This window comes from Hemiscyllium ocellatum, chromosome 33 (genome assembly GCF_020745735.1).
Source record: "Hemiscyllium ocellatum isolate sHemOce1 chromosome 33, sHemOce1.pat.X.cur, whole genome shotgun sequence".
In the NCBI taxonomy this organism is placed as follows: domain Eukaryota; kingdom Metazoa; phylum Chordata; class Chondrichthyes; order Orectolobiformes; family Hemiscylliidae; genus Hemiscyllium; species Hemiscyllium ocellatum.
The window spans coordinates 24,855,365-24,876,293 of NC_083433.1; the positions used below are offsets into that span (position 1 = coordinate 24,855,365).

The following is a 20,929-nucleotide window of genomic DNA, read 5'->3' on the forward strand; positions in this document are numbered from 1 at the left end:
AGTTTGCACGTTCTCCCCGTGTCTGTGCAGGTTTCCTACGGATGCTTTGGTTTCCTCTCACAATCCAAAGGTATGCAGGTTAGGTGGATGTTGTGGTAATTTGATTATGAGGTCCTTGATTGGGATTGTTAACTCTCCTCATTCCTGAAGAAGGGCTCATGCCCGAAACGTCGATTCTCCTGCTCCTTGGATGCTGCCTGACCTGCTGCGCTTTTCCAGCAACACATTTCCACCTTTAAACCAGCCAACAGGAAACATTTAAATCCAGCCTGTAGCCCCGTAAATGAGGTGCTGATTGTGACAGTCAGTCCTTGTCCCTCACTCATCCCTATGAACTCTTGAAGTTAAACCAGGAGACAATGGCTGACCTATATTAAATAGGATTGAGAATGTCCTCAGTTCAGGGGACTGACTCTGAGCTTGCTGGTCACAGCCAGTGTTCTGTGCATGAGTAAATAAAGGATGACTTGGTGATGGGATACCAGCCTCTGTGCAGTGACCAGGTGTGCTGGCTAGGTTAGCCATGAAAAATGTAGAGTTACAGAAATAGGGTAGGGGTGTGGGATTGGGTGGAATGCTGTCCGGAGGGTTGGTGTGGACCCGATGGGATGAATGGCCTGCTTGCATTCTATGATTCCACAATCTGGCCTGCTAAATATTCAATTGGGAAACATGTGTTCACAAAGCTGATGGAACATAGGAGGTGTGTACCTGAAAGGACCAAGCTCCAGTGATTCCAAACCTCTTCAGTTCACAGAATCCTTGAATTACTATGCAGCAGAATGAGACCTTTTGGCCTACCATGTCTGCACCAAATCCGCGCATCAGAAGCCAAGCTCCGTTAAGCGTTTCTTAACTGTGTGGAAAAAGGCTGTTTGGCCCATCAGGTCTGCACCAACACTCCAGAGAGCATCCTACACAAACCCAGGCCCCTAAATATCCCCATGACCCTGCATTCACCGTGGCTAATCCACCTAACCTGCACAGCTTTGGACTGTGGGACTAAATCGGAGCACCTAGAGAAAACTTTTGGCGGGACGTTACTCATACCCCATTACACTTTATCAGCACAGAGGTGGAACGAGTGGAGAGTGTCAAGCTCTTGGGAGTGGTAGTCCACAACGAACTCTCTTGGACTCTTCATGTGGATGCATTGGTTACAAAGGCCCAACAACCTCTCTTCTTCCTCAGGCAGCTGAGGAAATTTGGCATGACGGCGAATACCCTTGCCAACATTTATAGGTGCGCCATCGAGAGTATTCTGTCTGGATTTATCTCCACCTAGTATGGCAACTGTACCATTCAAGATGGTTACAGAGAGTGGTGAACTGGGCCCGGACAATCACAAAGGCCAGCCTCCCATCTATAGAATCCATCTACCAGGCCCACTGTCAAGGAAAGGCTACCAGTATTCTCAAAGATCCACCCCACCCTGGCAATGTTTTTCTACAACCTCTACCATTGGGGAGAAGGTACAGAAGCCTGAACACACGCACCAGCCGGTTTTGCATCAGTTTCTACCCTCCTGTTGTTAGAATACTGAATGGACTCACAAACCCTTAACATTCACCTGTACCTGTGTTTTTATTTTTGCCACTGTTTACCTCTTATTTACTATCAATGCTACTTAACTATGTATTGCTCACAAGACAAAGCTTTTCACTCTACCTCAGTACACGTGAAAATAAATTCAATTCAAGTTAACTCGGGCAAGACACAAGGAAAATGGGCAAACTCCACACAGGCAGTCACCCAAGGCTGAAGTGAACCCAGGTGCCTGGCACCAAGAGGCAGCAGTGCTAACCACTGACCTACTGCACTGCTCATAAGCCTTGTGGGTGGCACGGTGGCACAGTGGTTAGCACTGCTGCCTCACAGCGCCAGAGACCTGGGTTCAGTTCCTGACTCAGGCGACTGACTGTGTAGAGTTTGCACATTTTCCCCATGTCTGCGTGGGTTTCCTCCGGGTGCTCTGGTTTCCTCCCACAGTCCAAAGATGTGCAGGTCAGGTGAATTGGCCATGCTAAATTGCCCGTAGTGTTAAGTAATGGGTAAATGTAGGGGAATGGGTGGGTTGCACTTCGGCGGGTCGGTGTGGACTTGTTGGGCCGAAGGGCCTGTTTCCACACTGTAAGTAATCTAATCTAAGCTTGATGTTGGACTGTTGGTGCCAATGTTGGACTGGGGTGGACAAAGTGAGAAGTCACACGACACCAGGTTATTGCCCAACAGGTTTATTTGAAATCACAAGCTTTCGGAGCACTGCTCCTTTGTCTGGTGACTTCAGTTTCTTGGTAAACTGCAGCAAGGTTCGCTTGAGCTGCCCCTACAACTGACCTTCTGCCAAAGGTTCAAACTGATCTTGTAAGTCAGGATGGCTTATTGTTGCCATCGTGGCTTCACTAAAGTGCAGTGCTGAGTTTTTGCCTTGTCTCTGACATCTGCACGAGTGGGTGAGGATCATGAAGAGAGGTTGAGTAATGCTCCCACATCACAAATAATGCTGCCGGATGTTATAGTTCAGAGAACACTGACAGCTTTCAGAATTACTACCCAACCATAAAAATTCAATATTTTACCGAGGATAAAAGCAAACTACTGCAGATGCTGGAATCTGAAACCAAAAGAGAAAATGCTGGAAAATCTCAGCAGGTTTCGAAACGTCAGCTCTTTTCTCTCCTTACAGCTGCTGCCAGACTTGCTGAGATTTTCCAGTATTCTCTCTTTTGGTTTCTGTATTTTACCTACATGCCCATGTGTGATAAGCTAAGGAAACTGTAAACATGTGGGAAAACATGACCCACCCCCAAGTGGGAGTCCTCCTTGTTTGTACCCTGCCTCCATTCTTAGTCTCAACACAAAACTCCAGCCTAAATGTTTAACTAGCTCTCAGGATAATCTCTCAATTATATGGTGATCTAAAGAAGGGGTTTGGTATAAGTTTAACTCATTGAGTCTGATGGGGCCCAGTTATGTCTGCCTCTTTGTGGGGTGCATGGATTATTTCTTGTTCCAGTCCTACTCCAGTCCCTCCTCATAACTCTTCCTCTGGTACACATCAGGGGTACTGCTTCCCTCTCTCATCTGGAATTGTAAACAATTATCCATTTTGCTTGTAATTTACATGTTTCCCTCACCTTCACCTGGTCCGTCTCTTCCTTGATGTTTCTGTTAAAAAAAACACGGTTTTGAAGAAGGGTCAGTGGACTGGAAACAGCAACTCTGTTTTCTCTCTACAGATGCTGCCAGACCTGATGAGTTTGTCTGAGCAATTTCTGCGTTTGTTTTTAACTCTTAATTTACCTTTCATCTCATTTCTGGGTCATGCAGGGACCAGGTTGCTTGCTTCATTTCTTTATCAAATACATTTCTGCTACTCACCGCAGTATAATGAGAGTGATCATCATAATCAACACGACAATGACAGTCAGACCTATCACTGCCATCTCCAGCTTCAAAGTGCCTGTAAGAGTTAGAGGGTTTAAAGGCTGGTTAAATGGAAGATCCACATCACACTTTGACATTACCGATTCAGCGTGTAACCTCCCACCTAAGTGCTCCAGTACCACAGTTCCGCTGTTGGCCTATTATCCAGTTGCACTGCATTCCTATGGCCCAGTCGAAAGTGAACACGCTCTTCAGATTAGAATCACCCTGACAGCACTTTTTAAAATCTCTATCTCCAATATTTTTAGAACTAATTAAAATAAAGTTCAGAGATTTTAAAAAAAATGTTGTTCCACTCCCATGTATTTCTTGCATCATTGTTCTGAAAATGGAATTTCAATTCCTGGAGATACCGGGACAATTCTAGAGGTTGGCAACTCTATACTCAATAAAGGTGGGAAACCAAAGATTGTGCTTGGAACAGCCTGACTGACATCTTGAGGCTGCACATGGACAGGAGTACTCTGAACCCACTTCTTTGGATAGGGATCCTCTCCCTGCCACACAGTATCTTCAATAATCTCCCCCCACCCCCCCCCCCACCCCACTCTAACCTGTCTTCCTCTGAACTTGCTGCACTCCATTGTCTCAGGTTCAACTCTGACTTGGTTATCCAACCTGCCAAGGATTGCATTTAGAGTTGTTTTAATGGAAAACCCGGCTAATTTTTACAACATAAGCTCATTTTTCTCCTGCTATTTTTTTGTGTCTTGAGGCCTGGAAATATTAGGTATCCTACTGTGTTCTCAGTTATACTTTAATCTGTCAGAATGGGAATTCAAATCTTGAGACATTCCTCTTTCCCCATAGCCCCAGTTTTGGACTTGACATAAACTTGCAACTCGAGAAGGGGCCCACACAATTGTTATAATGCCAGTAGTTAATGTAAATTTAAATGATATTTTAGAGAAATCCCTCAAACATAGAGGTTCCCTTACTCAGAGTCCTTATTCTAACTTCCTTGGAATCTCTACAGTGTGGAAACAGGCCCTTCAGCCCAGCAAGTCCACACCAACCCTCCAAAGAGTAACCCACCCTGACCCACTCACTTATATCTCTACGTTTCCCCTGACTAGTGCATCTAACATTACAGCAATGGCCATTTAGCATGGCCAATCCACCTAACCTGCCCATCTTTGGATTGTGGGAGGAAACCAGAACACCTAGAGGAAGCCCATGCAGACACAGGGCGAATGTGCAAACTCCACACAGACAGTTGCCAGAGGCTGGAATCGAACCAGGGTCTCTGGCATTGTGAGGCTGCAATGCGAACCGCTGAGCCACTGTGCAACTTATCAGCCTTCTAAAGTGAGTGAGGAGCAGGAATAATCTCAAGAACAGAGCTTGTCTGTTGGATAAATACACATTATGGTCCTAAATAATAAGGGTGTAGCTAGTCATGTGGTAGTGAGAACTTGAGTGGTGCTGAAAAAAAAGATGTGTTGTTGAAGCTTTTTGTCTTGCGGTAATCAGGATAGGTGCAAGAATTCCAAATTTGTAAGGGAACAACAATTTATTCGACATGATAAAAAAGATTAGTGACAGCAAATGGTCAAGGAATTGTTACGTCCTGAAGAATGCATCAGGGAACAGTTGTCCCACAAGAATTTGTGCAATGTCTGGGCAAATTCCTTTTGCTTAGAGATGTATTGGCCCTGTATATGAATATATCCCACTCCTAGCAGGGACTAGGCCTGTAAATGAATCTATGCAACTTCAAGCGCCATGATTATGTTTCAAAAGTACTTCATTGACAGTTCAATGTTTTAGACATGGCTTAAAATGGTGAAAGGTGCTGCAGAATCAGAGGGATGCTATTTGATACTCAACCCATCATGCTTGTGTTGAATTTTCAGTAGAGCTATTTGGCGCTGCACAGTGGCTTAGTGTGGTTCAGGGACCTGGGTTCAATTCCACCCTCAGACAACTGTGTATACATCCTCTGTGTGGGTTTCCTCTGGATGCTCCAACTTCCTCCCACAGCCCAAAGATATGCAGGTTTAGTGGATTGGCCGTGCTAAATGGCCCATACTGTTCAGGGATGTGCAGCCTGGGTGGATTAACCATGGGAAATGCAGGGATGTGATGGGTCTGGGTGGGATGCTCTTTGGAGGGTTGATATAGACTCAATGGGCCAAATGGCCTGCTTCCACACTGTAAGGATTCTATTAATTTCATCCCAGTTTCCTCCTCTTTCTCTTTTGTTTTTGTATTTGTTTTTCTCTTCAATGTTCATTTGAGAGCTGCAATTGAATGTGCAGTCAGGCAGCACATACCATATCATAACAGATGACTGTAAAAAGATGTTTTCTTATTTTGCCTCTGGTACATTTGACAATGATCTTACATGTGTGCTTCTATTTCCTAAGTCCCATCTTAATTACACTATGAAACTATTAAAAATGTTGAACGCTTCCATCAAGATGGCTCAGTGGTTAGCACTGCTGCCTCACAGCACCAGGACTAGGGTCAATTCCCGCCTCGGGCAACTGTCTGTGTGGAGTTTACACATTCTCCCTGTGTTTGCTCTGGATTTTTTCTCACAGTCCAAAGATGTGCAGGTCAGGTGAATTGGCCATACTAAATTGCCCATAGGTTAGGTGTGTTAGTCAGAGGAAAATGGGTCTGAGTGGGTTACTCTTCGGAGGGTCAGTGTGAACTTGTTGGGCTGAAGGGCTGTAGGGAATCTAATAAAGTAAATCTCCTTTAATCTTCTGTTTACAGAACAGCCCCATTTTCTCCAGTCTCCCCATCTAATTGATTCCATTCCTGGTGTCATGCCAGTAATTTTTCAAAGATTCTTTTGTGCAGCATGGGTATCACTGACAAAGCCAGCCATATTTTCCATCCCTAATTTACACAATCAGTGATAGTTTCATGGCTAGCTGTTCAATTCAGACTTTTATTTGATAAACAATAACAGAAATTGCTGGAGAAATTCAACAGTTCCGGCAGTATCTGTGGAGAGAAAACAGAGTTAATGGTTTGTGTCTAGTGACCTTTTTTCAGAGACACTGGACTCAAAACATTCACACCGCTTTCTCTCCACAGATGCTGTCAGACCTAATGAGTTTATCCAGCAATTTCTGTTTTTCCTTCAGATCTTCAGCACTGTTTTAGTCTGGAGTTCTGGATTACGAATCCAAAAACATTATCAGCATACCGTTATAAGGAGGATATTTTAATTTGGAGAGGTTCAGGAACAATTTACCAAGATGTTGCTGGAAATGGAGAACTTTAATTATAAGGAGAGGCTGGATAGGCTAGGCCTTTTTTTCACTGGTGAATAGGTGGTTGACGGGCGACCTTTAGAAGTTTATAAAATAATACCAGGTATAGATAGAGTTAATGGTAGTTGTCTTTTCCCTAGGATGGGGGATTTCAAGACTAGGGGGTACAATTTTAAGGTGAGAGGAGCAAGATTTAGATAGATAGATAGCTTCTCTACATTGTGGAAACAGGCCCTTTGACCCAACCAGTCAATACTGACCCTCTGAAGGGTAACCCACCCAGACCCATTTCTCTCTGACTAATGCACCAAACACTATGGGCAACTTAGCCTGGCCAATTCACCTAACCTGCACATCTTTGGACTGTGGGAGGAAATCGAGGCACCCAGAGGGAACCCACGCAGACACAGGAAGAATGTGCAAGCTCTACTCAGAGCTGGAATCGAAACTGGGACCATGGTGCTATGAGGCAGCAGTGCTAACCACTGAGCCACGTGAGCCAATTTTTTTATGCAGAAGGTAGTTCACGTGTGGAAAGAACTTCCTGAGAAAGTGGTAAATGCGGGTATAATTACAATGATTAAAAGACATTTGGATAGATACATGAATAGGGAAGGTTTAGCGGGATGTGGGCCAGAAGCAAGCAGGTGGGACTGGTTTAGTTTGGGATTATGTTCAGCAATAGACTGATCGGACCGAAGTGTCTGTTTCCATGCTGTGTGACTCTGATTCTCTGACTCTGTGACTATTATCTTGCCTTCCACATCTTCCCCGAAACCGTGGCACCATCCTGAAGTGTAATGGTAACCAGAGTTAAACATAATTCTCCACATATATCTCTATTTTAAAAAGCCAATGATTCTGTCTCGTAACAGCCTTTTCAACTTGTCTGACTAACCTTAAACACTTATGCAATGAGTCATTAAGTCTCTCTTTTCCTGCACTTATTTTCAACTCGTACTATCAGTATTAGCAAAGCATTGCAGATGCCAGCGATCTGAAGTGAAAACAGAAAATGCTGGAGAAACTTGGCAGGTTCGGTAGCACAAGTTGAGATAGAATCAGAATTAATGTGTTGAGTTCAGTATTTTTGAATAGTTCATCAAGCCTCATGCCATTTTGTTTAGAATGCCTTTCTTCCTTCCTATCAAAATGTATCTTGCCACATCCCTTAGCTTTCAAATTTAATTTACTATGTGTCACTACAGTTTACCATTCTATTTGTGATGCCCTTTATGAAGTTAAAACCCTCCAGGATTGTAACGAAGGCTGCGTGAATTAAAAAGTAATTTCCAGGACTTTGCTGGGAACAGCCAAGAAGAGAACAAAATCACAGGATCATGGAAAAAATATTCAATATTTGGAATCCAGTACTTTATGTTTTGGTTGCACATCTGTTCGATGGGTTGATAGGGTCAACTGGTTGGTCGTGGAATTTAAGAATCATGTAGCACTTGACAACATTTGCTAGCTCTGGGATAGCCAGTAAATTAGCTCCTCTTTCCTCTACTTCTTTCATTGCGCCAAATATTTTTCTCTTTCAAGTTTTCCCCAGTTCTCTTTGAACATTACCTTTCTTCTATTGTTGTTTCAGGAAGTGTATTCCAGCTGATTGCATAGAAAAAGTCATAAAAATCCTACCGTGTGGAAATAAATAATTCAACCCTTCAAAATCACATTAACCCTCCGAAATCATCCACCCCAAACCCACCCACTACCCTGCATTTCTCCTGGTTAATCCATCTAATCTGCACATCCGTGGACACTATGGGCAATTTAGCATGGCCAATCCAACAAACCGGCTTATGCCCAAGACATCGAATTTCCTGTTCCTTGGATGCTGCCTGACCTGCTGCGTTTTTCCAGCAACACATTTTCAGCTCTGATCTCCAGCATCTGCAGACCTCACTTTCTCCTCCAATCCAACAAACCTGTACATCATTGGACTGTGGCAGACATGGAGAGAATGTGCAAACTCCACAGACAGTTGCTTGAAGGCAGAATTATCTAGATTAGATTAGATTACTTACAGTGTGTAAGCAGGCCCTTCGGCCCAACAAGTCCACACTGACCCGCAACCCACCCATACCCCTACATTTACCCGTACACCTAACACTACAGGCAATTTAGCATGGCCAATTCACCTGACTTGCACATCTTTGGACTGTGGGAGGAAACCCACACAGACACAGGGAGAATGTGCAAACTCCACACAGACAGTCGCCTGAGGCGGGAATTGAACCAGGGTCACTGGCGCTGTGAGACATTGTACTGCCCAATATCTCCATGCCTCCTCTCTGGTTCTTTTGGAAATTTATTTTTAAGTATCTGTCTTCTGGATAGTGGCCTTACAACTATTGGAATGATTTTCCTCAAAATACTCTGCCAAATCTTTCATATTTTGGAACACCTCTCCCTTTAACTTTCTGTGAACAGCAGCAACTTCTCTTGTCTTTCTATGTGGCTGGAAGTTCCCCATCCACAATACCATACTAGAAAGCCTCCTTTACAGTCACACTCACGCTTGACACCCATCCTAAAAATTACACTGCAGCAAGTTAAAAATCACACAACACCAGGTTATAGTCCAACAGGTTTAGAAGGAGCAGCGTTCCAAAAGCTAGTGTGCTTCTGATTAAACCTGTTGGACTATAACCTGGTGATGTGAGAGTTTTAACTTTGTACGCCCCAGTCCAACACCAGCATCACCAAATCATGACTGCAGCAAGTGGCACCTTTCCCTACACCTCTGAGCACCAATGGGATTGTGGCCTTACACCAGAAAATGATCGAGCTGGCTATAGCCCAGCAGAGTCAAACTTGGCTAGCACCTACCTTGTGTGGATTCAGGAGCACTATTGGGTAATCCTTTGTCCCATACAAACTCAGGAATGGGGTCAAGGCCGTGGATGCTATGATTCTTGGTGTCAAAGTGAAACCACGTCTTGTACTGCAATTAAAAAGGAATAATTTAGTAAACAATGCATACGAGAAGAGCAGACTTGAGGAGGACACGATCACACTGCTGAAATGGCAGACATATGGAAGCTAGACTTTAACACAGAGAACTGTGAAGAAGAAACCAGGAGCAGCACTGCTGGGGTGACACGATAGCTCAGTGGTTAGTACTGCTGCCTCACAGCATCACAGTCCCAAGTTCAACTCCAGCTGCAGGTGACTGCCTGTGTGGACATCCTTCCTGTGTCTGTGTGGCTTTCCTTCCACAGTCACAAAGGTGTGCTGGTCAGATGGATTGGACATGCTAAATTGTCCATAGTGTTAGGTGTATTAGTCAGAGGGGGGTGGGTTGCTCTCCAGTGTGGACTGGTTGGGCCAAAGGGCCTGTCCACACTGTAGATAATCTAATCAAAGTCTTAAAAATAATTTTAAAGAATCCGCAAACTCAGAGAGTTTTCAACTACCAAAGGTTTGAAGATGGAAGAATGATTTGTGAAGGTTGGTTAAAATGATCCAAGGACTTTAGAAATGATGCTTTGGGTATAAATGAAGGAAGTTATGTTGAAACTTTATAAGTTACTGTTTAGGCTTGAGATGAGATACTGTCCAATTGTGTTCAGAAAGGAGAATGCAATGAAGTTTTATTTAAATGGGAACAATGAACATTAGTCATGCAGAAAGATTGGGAAAGCCGAGATATAATCTTAGATTACTATGGGTAATATTGTTATATAAATTAAACATTTTCCCTCTATTATCATTTATAAGGGAAGGTTACAGAGGCTAGACTAGCATTCTATTGACTATAGAAGAATAGGTGACCTAATTGTGTGTTGTAAATTATCAAAGGATTGAATGGGTATATAGGGATAAATTATTTCAGAAGTGGAAGAACCCAGAGCAAGGGGCATAGCCTAAGGAAGCACTTTATTACATAGAGATTGATGCTGGAGGACAATCAAAAATCTTAAAACAAAATTTGATAGATTTTGATTAGGCAAGGACATAGAGGCCCATAGAACCATGACATTGTAGTACAGAACACCTATGATCTGAATGAATGAAGGGATGGGGTTGAGGACTGAATAAATCTCCACTTGTTTTTTTTTATTGAAAGAGTCAATTAATGAAGAGGGATTTTTATAGAGGAGTTCTAAATTGTGTAGTATTTTGATAGATTAAATAAGGACAAACTGGTTCCTCACTGTAATCTGGAAACCATCTTCCAAAAGGTTGGTGGATTCAATAGTAACTTTCAAAATGGAATTGGGATGAATACATTTTTTTTAAAGCCTCATGACTGCCACAATTTGAAGGCAAAATCATGTGACATTGTGTTGCTTAATGCAATGATGCACACTGTTTCACTAGCATATCACAGAATGACATCTGGGCTCTCCAATCTGCCTGGTTAAAGAACCTACCTTTCCTGTTTTGACTGAGGTATACAGAACAGTCAGGTTAATGTCTCGATCTCCAAACTCATCCAGATGTATTGGTCCCAGGGCTCCTGTAATCAAACAAGATGTGATTTAATTCATTTCCTAGATCAGAATTTTCTCCACTTATCTCTTTTCTATCTTCAAGTTCACAGAACTCACTTTCTGTTTAATCTTTCTTCTTCCTTATCCCTAATCACAAATATTCTTCTCTTGCTTTCCCTTCCTTGGTCTATCTGCTCTTTCTCAAACATGAGTCCCCCTTCTACAGTTCTATTGTTCCTGCCTCCAATCATTTCAACTCTCCCCTACCATTCTTAAGTATACTTTTAATTCCAAAGTCTCTATTTGTTTTTCTGTTATTCCCTCCTTTCTTAAGCCTGTACAACAAGTTTGTTAGTGGGAAGGAAATACTAACCTTGGAAGGAGATATTTCGAAAGTTTTTACTGAAGTCGGCTGGTGTTGGGGACTCATTTTTCATCAGAAAATCTTCAAGTACCAAACTGAAGAGCAGAACAGCATCATAATAACCAAGCATATAGTCGTTGTACATCTGAAACACATATAAGTTCAGATTTGAATTTGACAGCTCATAGCATGTCCTAATGATTACTGGATCTGTCACAAGTTATGTTCTCATGGTTAACACCAAACAAATCATTGCCACAGGGAATTCAATATATCAGACCTGTTCCAAAAAAAGGCTCATCTACATTTTGGAGGAGAAAATGAGGACTGCAGATGCTGGAGGTCCGAGTGGAGAGTGGAGAGCAGGAAAAGCACAGCAGGTCAGGCAGCATCCAAGGAACAGGAGAATCAACGTTTCAGGCAAGATTCCTGATGAAGGGTTTATGCCCAAAACATTGATTCTCCTGCCCCTCGGATGCTGCCTGACATGCTGTGTTTTTCCAGCACCTCACTCTCGACTCATCTACATCTAACCTACTTCACCTGTTGTTCTAATGTCTTCCCACAGCCCATGTGTATTTCTCTTATCGAGGACTCTACAACATAATTAATCTCCAACCATAGCTCATACATACTCTATTCTCTTATGAATCCTACAATACATTCACCTGGATTGATAGGTTAGCTGCTGAGACTGTATTGATTGATGTAAACCAATTCAGCATTCGAAGTATTTATTTTTCAAAAGTGTCAGTACAGTGATCGACCAGTTTTCTGAAATGCACTTTTTTCCCAAGATTTGGAGTTGCCGGAGTTGGACTGGGGTGTACAAAGTTAAAAATCACACAGCATCAGGTTATAGTCCAACAGGTTTAATGGGAAGCACTGGCTTTCAGAGCGCTGCTCCTTCATCAGGTGGTTGTGGAGTATACAATTGTAAGACACCGCAACCACCTGATGAAGGAGCATCGCTCCGAAAGCTAGTGTGCTTCCAATTAAACCTGTTGGACTATAACCTGATGCTGTGTGATTTTTAACTTTTTATTTCAAGTAATTATTAGTTTAAAATGCAGATATGATACTCTTCTTTTCACTAGATCCTTTAAAAATGCATGGATAAAATCAGACGAGTGACTTTGTCCTTTTCATGTTTGATTGCTTTTTAAATGTTTTCCTCTTTTTATTTTAAATATAATCATCCTTTTTTTAAATTACATCATCAACTATCATGTGCAAAGCCCTATTCAATGATAAACACTGAAGAGAAGCAATTCATTCATATTTCTGCTATTTCTCTATTAATGTATTATTGCCTCTGTTATTATCAGGTCAATAAATGTGATTATTAAATATTCACAAGACGATTTCCCTTAAAAATTATTTGCTGTTTTGTTTCATGTTACTTGACAACTTAATTTCATAGCTTATCTTTTCTTCTCCTTTGTTTTTACTTCTTTTTAAAATCTCTTCATATTCTTCCCATACATGCTATCCCCACTGTCTATGTTCATAATTCTGGATGTAAGTTTGCTCACTGAGCTGGAAGGTTCGTTTTCAGATGTTTCATCATCACACAAGGTAACATCATCAGTGAGCCTCCAGTGGTATGGCCCGCTTATTATTTATGTGTTTAATTTTCCTTGGGTTGACAATGTCATTTCCTGTGATGATGTCATTTCCTGCAGTGATGACATTTCCTGTTCTTTTTCTCAGCAGGTGGTAAATGGGATCCAAGTCAACATGTTTGTTGATAGAGTTCTGGTTGGAGTGCCATGCTTCTAGGAATTCTCGTGCATGTCTCTGTTTGGCTTATCCTAGGATGGATGTGAGTAGTCTGGAAGTCATTTCCGAGATGTCTTTGACATAGGGGAGAGTGGCTAGGGTTTCTGGGTTCATTTTGTTTGTTTGTTTGGGTTTGTTGCTGAGGAATCGGCGGACTGTGTTCATTGGGTATCCGTTCATTTTGAATACCCTGTATAGATGATTTTCTTCTGTCTTCATAATTTCTCTGTGCTGCAGTGTTTGGTGGTTCATTGAAATAATGTTCTAATGCAGCTTCATTTGTGGGTGTTGGGATGATTGCTTCTGTAGTTCAGTATTTGGTCCGTATGTGTTGTTTTCCTGTAGATGCTGGTTTAAAGTTTCCCATTGGCCATTTGCTCTACTGCAACATCTAGAAATGGCAGTTTGTTGTTTTCCTCCTCTTTAGTGAATGTTATGCCAGTAAGGGTATTATTGATGATCTTGAAGGTTCCCTCTAATTTGTTTCTTTTAGTGATGACAAAAGTGCCATCCAAATAGCGGACTCAAAGTTTGGGTTGGATGGCTGGCAGAGCTGTTCATTGGAATCTCTGCATTACTGCCTCTGCTAAGAACCATGAGATCGGACAAACAGGCAGAAAACTAGCCACCAGGATACATGAACATCAACTAGCCACAACAAGACAGGACCCACTCTCACTACTATCTTTACATACAGATGAGGAAGGACACTACTTCGACTAGGACAGCACATCCATCCTAGGATAAGCCAAACAGAGACATGCACGAGAATTCCTAGAACCATGGCACTCCAACCAGAACTCTATCAACAAACATGTTGACTTGAATCCCATTCCACCCCCTGAGAAAAAGAACAAGAAATTACATCATCACAGGAGATGACATCACCAACCCAAGGAAACCTAAACACATAAATAAAAAGTGGGCATTTCCACCTGTGCTTCACAGGAGGCTCACTGATTATGTTACCTAGTATGGTGACGAAATGTCTGAAACTGAACCTTCTGGCACAGCGAGCAAGCTTACATCTCGATCTGAACTACAATTCTTCTCAAAATTTGTTCATAATTCTCTTCACACAGCCTCCCATGTCTTTATCTATTTTCAGGGACAGATTAGGATTTAGCTTGATGTTTAAGTTCCAAGATTGCAAATATCGTTGAAACTGCTTTTTAATCTCTAACCTTCAATGCTGCTTATACACTCCTGCTCTCTCTGTTCCACGGTCCCCTTTTAAAAGTGTTACCCTTTATTTTATATTGCCTTTCCTTATTATTCCTACCAAAATATACTACTTCACATGTCACTGTATGACATTCCTTCTATCACCTATCCATTCATTTCATTCATTTTACTGGATTCTGTTGACTGCTGTGTTAATTATTTCCTATTGCTGCTCAATATAATTGCTTGCTAATATTGTTATCCACTTTATTTTCCAAAGTGCTATTCTCATTCTGCAGGGTCGGACTTTCAGAAATCTATAATGCTGGTTTTGATTATGTAGGCATCCTTCTCAATCATTATCATCAAATACATGAATTTATGATCACTATTTCACTGATATTATCTTACTTATAGAATCAAATAATGGATGCAGCATATAAGAAGGTAGCTTGGCCTGTCATGTCAACATCAGCTATCTTTAAGAATTACACAATTAGTCTCACTTTACCATCTTTTCCTTGTAACCTGCATTTATTTTCTCATCAAATAATGACATATTCCCTTTTGAAAACCATAATTAAATCTGTTCTGCATCATCCTTTGTAACAATGCATTCTAGATGCTAACCAGTTGCTACATAAAATAATTACTGCTCATGTCCCTGTTAGTTCTGTTGGCAATCACGTTAAATTGATGTCCTCTCTTTCTCAACCCTTTTGCGAATGGCGCTGTATCTATCCACACCTTCTAGACACTTCATGATTGAATGCCTCTGTCAAAACTCCTTCTGTCACTTCTCAACAGAGAATAAACCCAACATCTCCAAGTAACTGAAGACCCCCATTGCTGGAATGTTTCGTCTAAGTCTTTTCTGCACACATTCACATCCTTCCTAGAGTCTGGTGCCCAGAATTGGACTCAATACTGCAGCTGAAGGTCATCAATACTTCCTTATTTTTGTGCTCTATACCTTGATGTTTAAGTTCCAAGATTGCAAATATCATTGAAACTCCTTTTTAACCTCTAACCTTCAATGCTGCATATACACCCCTGGGTCTCTCTGTTCCACGGCCCCCTTTTAAAAGTGTTACCCTTTATTTTATATTGCCTTTCCTTATTATTCCTCCCAAAATATACTACTTCACATGTCACTGCATGACATTCCTTTTGTCACCTACCCATTCATTCCATCAGCCTCCCTGCATTCTCATGAAATCTATTACTGTCCGTCATACAATTCACAATATTTCTACATTTTGTATCAACTGCAAATTTTGAACATGTGCCCAGTTAACTGAGACTAGATTTATATCAAGAAAAACAGCAGCTACTGACACTGACAAAATGAAATAAAAGGACATAGATAAAGGTGGCACGGTGGCTCAGTGGTTAGCACTGCTGCCTCACAGCACCAGGGACCTGGATTTGATTCCAGCCTCTGGCAACTGTTTGTGTAGAGTTTGCACATTCTTCACTGTCTGCATGGGTTTACTCCGGGTGCTCCAGTTTCCTCCCACAGTCCAAAGATGTGCAGATTAGGTGAATTGGCCATATTAAGTTGCCCACAGTGGTCAGAGGTGTGGTGGTTAGGCGCATTAGTCAGGGGAAATGTAGAGTAATAGGGTAGGGAAATGGATCTGGGTAGGTTACTCTTCAGAGGGTCAGTGTGGACTTGCTGGGCCAAATGGCCTGTTCTCACACCGAAGGGATTCTAATTCTATGTAGTAAAATGGTAGCTTCTGAATGTCTCCCAGAAATGTTCTAGGCTATTCCTTTATCCTCGGTCACTGCCTCTTCCTTTTTCTATCTTCTCTACATAATTCCCCATTACTAGTTCAAGTAACAAATTCTTTTTAACATATTGGGGTGAATTTGATGAGAATATATATTTCTGGCTTGGGAGTGCAGCCTCTGATGGGCAAATAGGTCCTACCTAAAGATGTAATCCACTTTGTGATTGCCTTTACATGGTTCACAGATCCTGCTGGGCTACGCACCACCTTTCTGCCTTCCCAGTAGCATGCATTTTAACAGTGGAGGTGGAATAATGACATCAAACTGTCATCAATAGGCAATTTAAAGACTTCAATAGGCTACAGGACTGTCCTGTGCACTCGTTGTCCATACCCCTTGTAATATGGGACAGGTCAGGACTGGTAGGTTGACCAACCACTCATATTAATTGAGTCACTGCAAAATGTTGGCCGATTGTCAAATCAATTTTATGTATAAGTATTCAACTGCCATCCCTATAAGCCAAGGAATAATGCACAACTTTATTTTCTTAATACTGTGACTAGGTGCCTTGTCGTCAATGTGAGCAGTCTATTTCATTTTTTTTTCCGTACATACAATAATATTGTTAATAATCCTCAAGTTTGCATTATGGAGGCTTCAGCTAATTTTCACAATCAAAATCTAGGATTCTCATGCATTGTATCACAGTTACTTATTGTAATTCACTCCTTGTTGCATTTTCCACAAATGTGCTTTAATGTGGTAACATTTAGTTGTAGTCCATTTTAGTTAGACAGGAAATTACATCTAAAATAAAGAATATCTGTGAGGGAGTTAGAAGCTCATAACCCGATCAAAACATATGATAAAGTTCCCTGATCGGTATCTGAATACATAACTAACCCAATCAAAACATATGATAAATATCTCTGATCAGTATCTGAATACATAACTTTGGATTTAACTTTAACTTTTACTTGCTATCCCACCTTCAAATACATTGGCAGGAGAAGGGCAAAAAATACATCCCATTGCATTTGAAAGTAGTCTTGTTCAAATTGTAGGGATCCCTTCATTTTCTTATCCTCTTCACCTACCTCCTCGTTCAATTAATATTAGGGTCGTTGAAACCCCCATGATTACAGTCCAATGTCTTTTACTTATTTTCCCAGTGACCCTATCATAAGTAAACATGGGTAAGATACAACTTTTAATTGGATGAGCAACAGGCATTTAGGGAAGTAATTTTTGGGAGTCTCTGAGAGAGCCAAGAACCAGCAAGCGGAGGGTCTTTCTGCCAAGACATGGCATTAATACCAGTGCAGATGAAGTCTATCACCTCAGTACATTTCCTTCCAGTCCCAGAAATGTGTCAGAGTCCCATGTAAAGGAACTCCACTTTCCACACCAGTTCTTTAAAAAGTGCCAAATTATCTTCGAAGAAGAGATAGATTATTGGAGGGGAGTGAGAAAGGGAAGTAAAAAGTCTTCTCTATGGCAGGATGCAGAATAGAAATCACACCTCGAATCAGTGCTCTTCTCTTGAGAGAAGTGACTTCACCTGTCAAAGGAGTAGTGCCCAAAAGCTTGTGATTTCAAATAAACCTGTTGGACGATAACCTCGTGTTGTGTGACTTCTGACTTTGTCCACCCCAGTCTAACATTAGCATCGCCACTTGAGGGTTTAACAATTGGACCTGATGCTACCTACAAGTTTTGTTTCGGGAGATTTACTTCTTACCATTGCAGTGTTGTTGGCCTCTTGTGAGGTCTGGTTGTAAACTGAAGGCAGAAGGGTTACCACCAGAACTTGTTTCATGTAATCCATTGAATCTGCATCAGGAGAGTAGGTGTGACTATCAGAGAGAGGAATGGATAGGGTTTGAGAAAGACAATATGGAGATCAACACCTTCCCCATCAATTTCCAGCCCCACCACCCAACAGTATCACTTTGTTATTAGAAGTATGACAATACATAAACCCTTGAAGAGAATGAGACAGCAGCTTAATACTATAAGGTTGAAGGTTAATATCCTTTGCCTGACTTTGGGCCAATGTTCTACTTCAATTATTTGCTGAAAAAAATGCTAATTGGACTAAGTAATTTCTCACGATGTGGAAAACTATAGGTCCACAGTATGGCATAGAATTACACAATGCAGTGAAAATGCCAGCTTCTGAGCACTGGCAGGAGGGTGCAGAAGGTCTTGTGGGTATGGGGCTGGCCAGCAAATCCAAAACTTCAAATCCCAACATGTGACTGGATCTACTGATGGTACTTATGCTGTACATGAGCCTTCTCACACCTGTTCACCTAGCACCACAAGAGGTTGAGAATATGAATTCAACAATGCTTGTTTTGTGCTAGCATCAGCGTTGTATAACAATGCAGATGTTATAATTTTAGAATCAAATAAACTTATAACACAGATGAAGGCCATTCAGCTCTATGTTGAGTCTTTGCAAGTGCAGTTTCCTTTTTTCTCATTTGCCCACCTTCTGCTCATCTTTGCAAATTCTTCATCCTCAAGTTCCTGGTTGTCATCCTTTTAAAATTTAAAATTATTTGTGGAATCTACTTCCACCACTTTTTCAAACTGAGTGTTCCAAGGCTTCATAATTTTCTGGGTGAAAGGATTTATCCAAATATTCTCTCTCAATCTTTTGCAAATGGTGTTAAGTCAAAGATACCGGTAACTGTCACATTTGCAGAAGGGTTACACAAAGCAAACCTCTCATCATGGTAAAAAAAACGAGGACTGCAGATGCTGGAAACCAGATTCTGGATTAGAGTGGTGCTGGAAAAGCACAGCATTCCAGGCAGCATCCAAGGAGCAGGAAAATAGACGTTTCGGGCAAAAGCCCATCATCAGGAATAGAGGCAGAGTGCCTGCAGGGTGGAGAGATAAATGAGAGGAGGCTGGGGATGGGAAGAAAGTAGCATAGAATACAATAGGTGAGTGGGGGTGGGGATGGAGGTGATAGGTCAGGGAGGAGGGTGGAGTGGATAGGTGGAAAAGAAGATAGGCAGGTAGGACAAGTCATGGGGCAGTGCTGAGCTGGAAGTTTGGAACTAGGGTGAGGTGGGGGAAGGGGAAATGAGGAAACCTCTCATCATGTTGAAAGCTTCTCATAAGTTAATTTCTTCATCTTCTCTTGCACCAAACATCTCCTAACCTTTTCACAAATTTATGAGGACAGTGTAGAGAAGGCTATATTCTTCTGGAGTGATTATCCATAACACTAAAATGGCTCCCATACATGTGCAGGTACAGCCACTGATGCCAACTGTCTGTGGGCACTGCTCCTGACATCACAGTGCCAGGATGTACTGTGCGTTCGCCGCTGATGTTACTAGGTGGGGCTGAGGGCATTAGGAACACTGGGAATGAGGGTCAGTGAGTGGTGGGGTTCTGACAAAGTGATGATACCTCCCCCCGGTAGTGTCTGTGGAGTGGGTTTCCTTAGCTTCCATCCTTTCCTACGTTTGCCTATCACTGCTTTGTCAGCCGGCTGTCTCCCAACCACTACTCTGCCTGGATCCCACAGCCCATGCCCAGGGGGCCAGGCCTGCTGCTGCACCTGTTCCCCTGCACCTACTGTCACACAACAGGTGATCCACTTGAAAGCAGGTATAATTCCAGTCAGACACTGCACTGCACGTGCTCCAGTGATCACATTATGCAAGCTCCAGTCACAGAACTGCCGTGCATCATCGCAATTAATTCCTGTCATGCAATAGGACACAGTTACAACATTTGTACACACTTCTATCACTTACAAATGATGCTGTTTTGACCTTGCACATGTGCATCCCAAAGCTTATTATTTCTTGAACCATTGCTGTTCAGCTCCGAAGTTGATTTCAGCTCAGATATGGTAAGCAAAATGGCTTCCTTCTACATCATAAATTTTCTATGTTTGATTAGACAGTTTAGAGGGAATTTTCCCTTTCTAACTAGTGCTTGTACTTCACATTAGAATTATTTCTTTATTTTTCTACTTATATTTTGATGGTCTATTATGCATAACTATTTTAACTTTGTTTCTCTTTACCACTCTGTACTGAAGTTTTTTGCCCCTAGGTACCTTTGTACATTAGAAGGTGCCATGTCTGGCAACATTTTACACTTTTCATTGTACTCCTGTACTTCTGTACTTGAGTACACGAGACAATAAAAATCTAAATCTAAATCAAATGGCAAAAGGCAAAAACTGCAGTGTATCATCTGACAGGAACATTTAGACTTTGCTTTGCTGGTGTTGACTTCAGTGAAAATAATGCTATAAGTATGGTACTTACTTGAATAGGTCTACCAGGATGATGATAATATCTTTATCCAGGGTAACTCCATTTACTAATGTCGCGATGTCACTATTTGTTCCGCACAAAATGATCACTATGAGTAAAAATAGATTAATTGATTTTCTTCCACTATTCCATCCAAAATAACACAACAATAAATGAGGCATGAGCAGAAACAGCAATGTGATAATGACTAGATAACTTTCTTAGTGATATTGTTTGAAGGACAAATATTAGTTCAGCAAATTTCCTGCTAATATTCAAAATAGTGACATGGAATATTTTACATTTATACAGAGGATTGATAGGGCCTCAGTTTATTTTTCTATCTAAATGACAGCAACTCTGACAGTATGGTATAGCTGAGTGCTGCACTAGGGGATCAAACTGGATGGTTTGTTTCTCAAGTGCAATTTGAACCCATAGCCTTCTGACTTAGAGACAACTGTGTTA

The 20,929-nt window shown here is 41.7% G+C and overlaps 1 protein-coding gene across 1 annotated transcript in view; it reads right to left on the minus strand.

The window, feature by feature from the left end:
* LOC132831229 (guanylyl cyclase C-like) overlaps window positions 1-20,929 on the minus strand; it is a 124,787-nt gene that overhangs the window by 53,016 nt on the left and 50,842 nt on the right. The window contains exons 5-10 of the mRNA XM_060849240.1: window positions 20,474-20,570; window positions 17,911-18,025; window positions 11,493-11,628; window positions 11,060-11,145; window positions 9,513-9,627; window positions 3,382-3,463 (exon numbers count right to left, since the gene is read on the minus strand). Coding sequence (XP_060705223.1) covers window positions 3,382-3,463; window positions 9,513-9,627; window positions 11,060-11,145; window positions 11,493-11,628; window positions 17,911-18,025; window positions 20,474-20,570 — 631 coding nt within the window. The remainder of the gene's footprint in view (window positions 1-3,381; window positions 3,464-9,512; window positions 9,628-11,059; window positions 11,146-11,492; window positions 11,629-17,910; window positions 18,026-20,473; window positions 20,571-20,929) is intronic.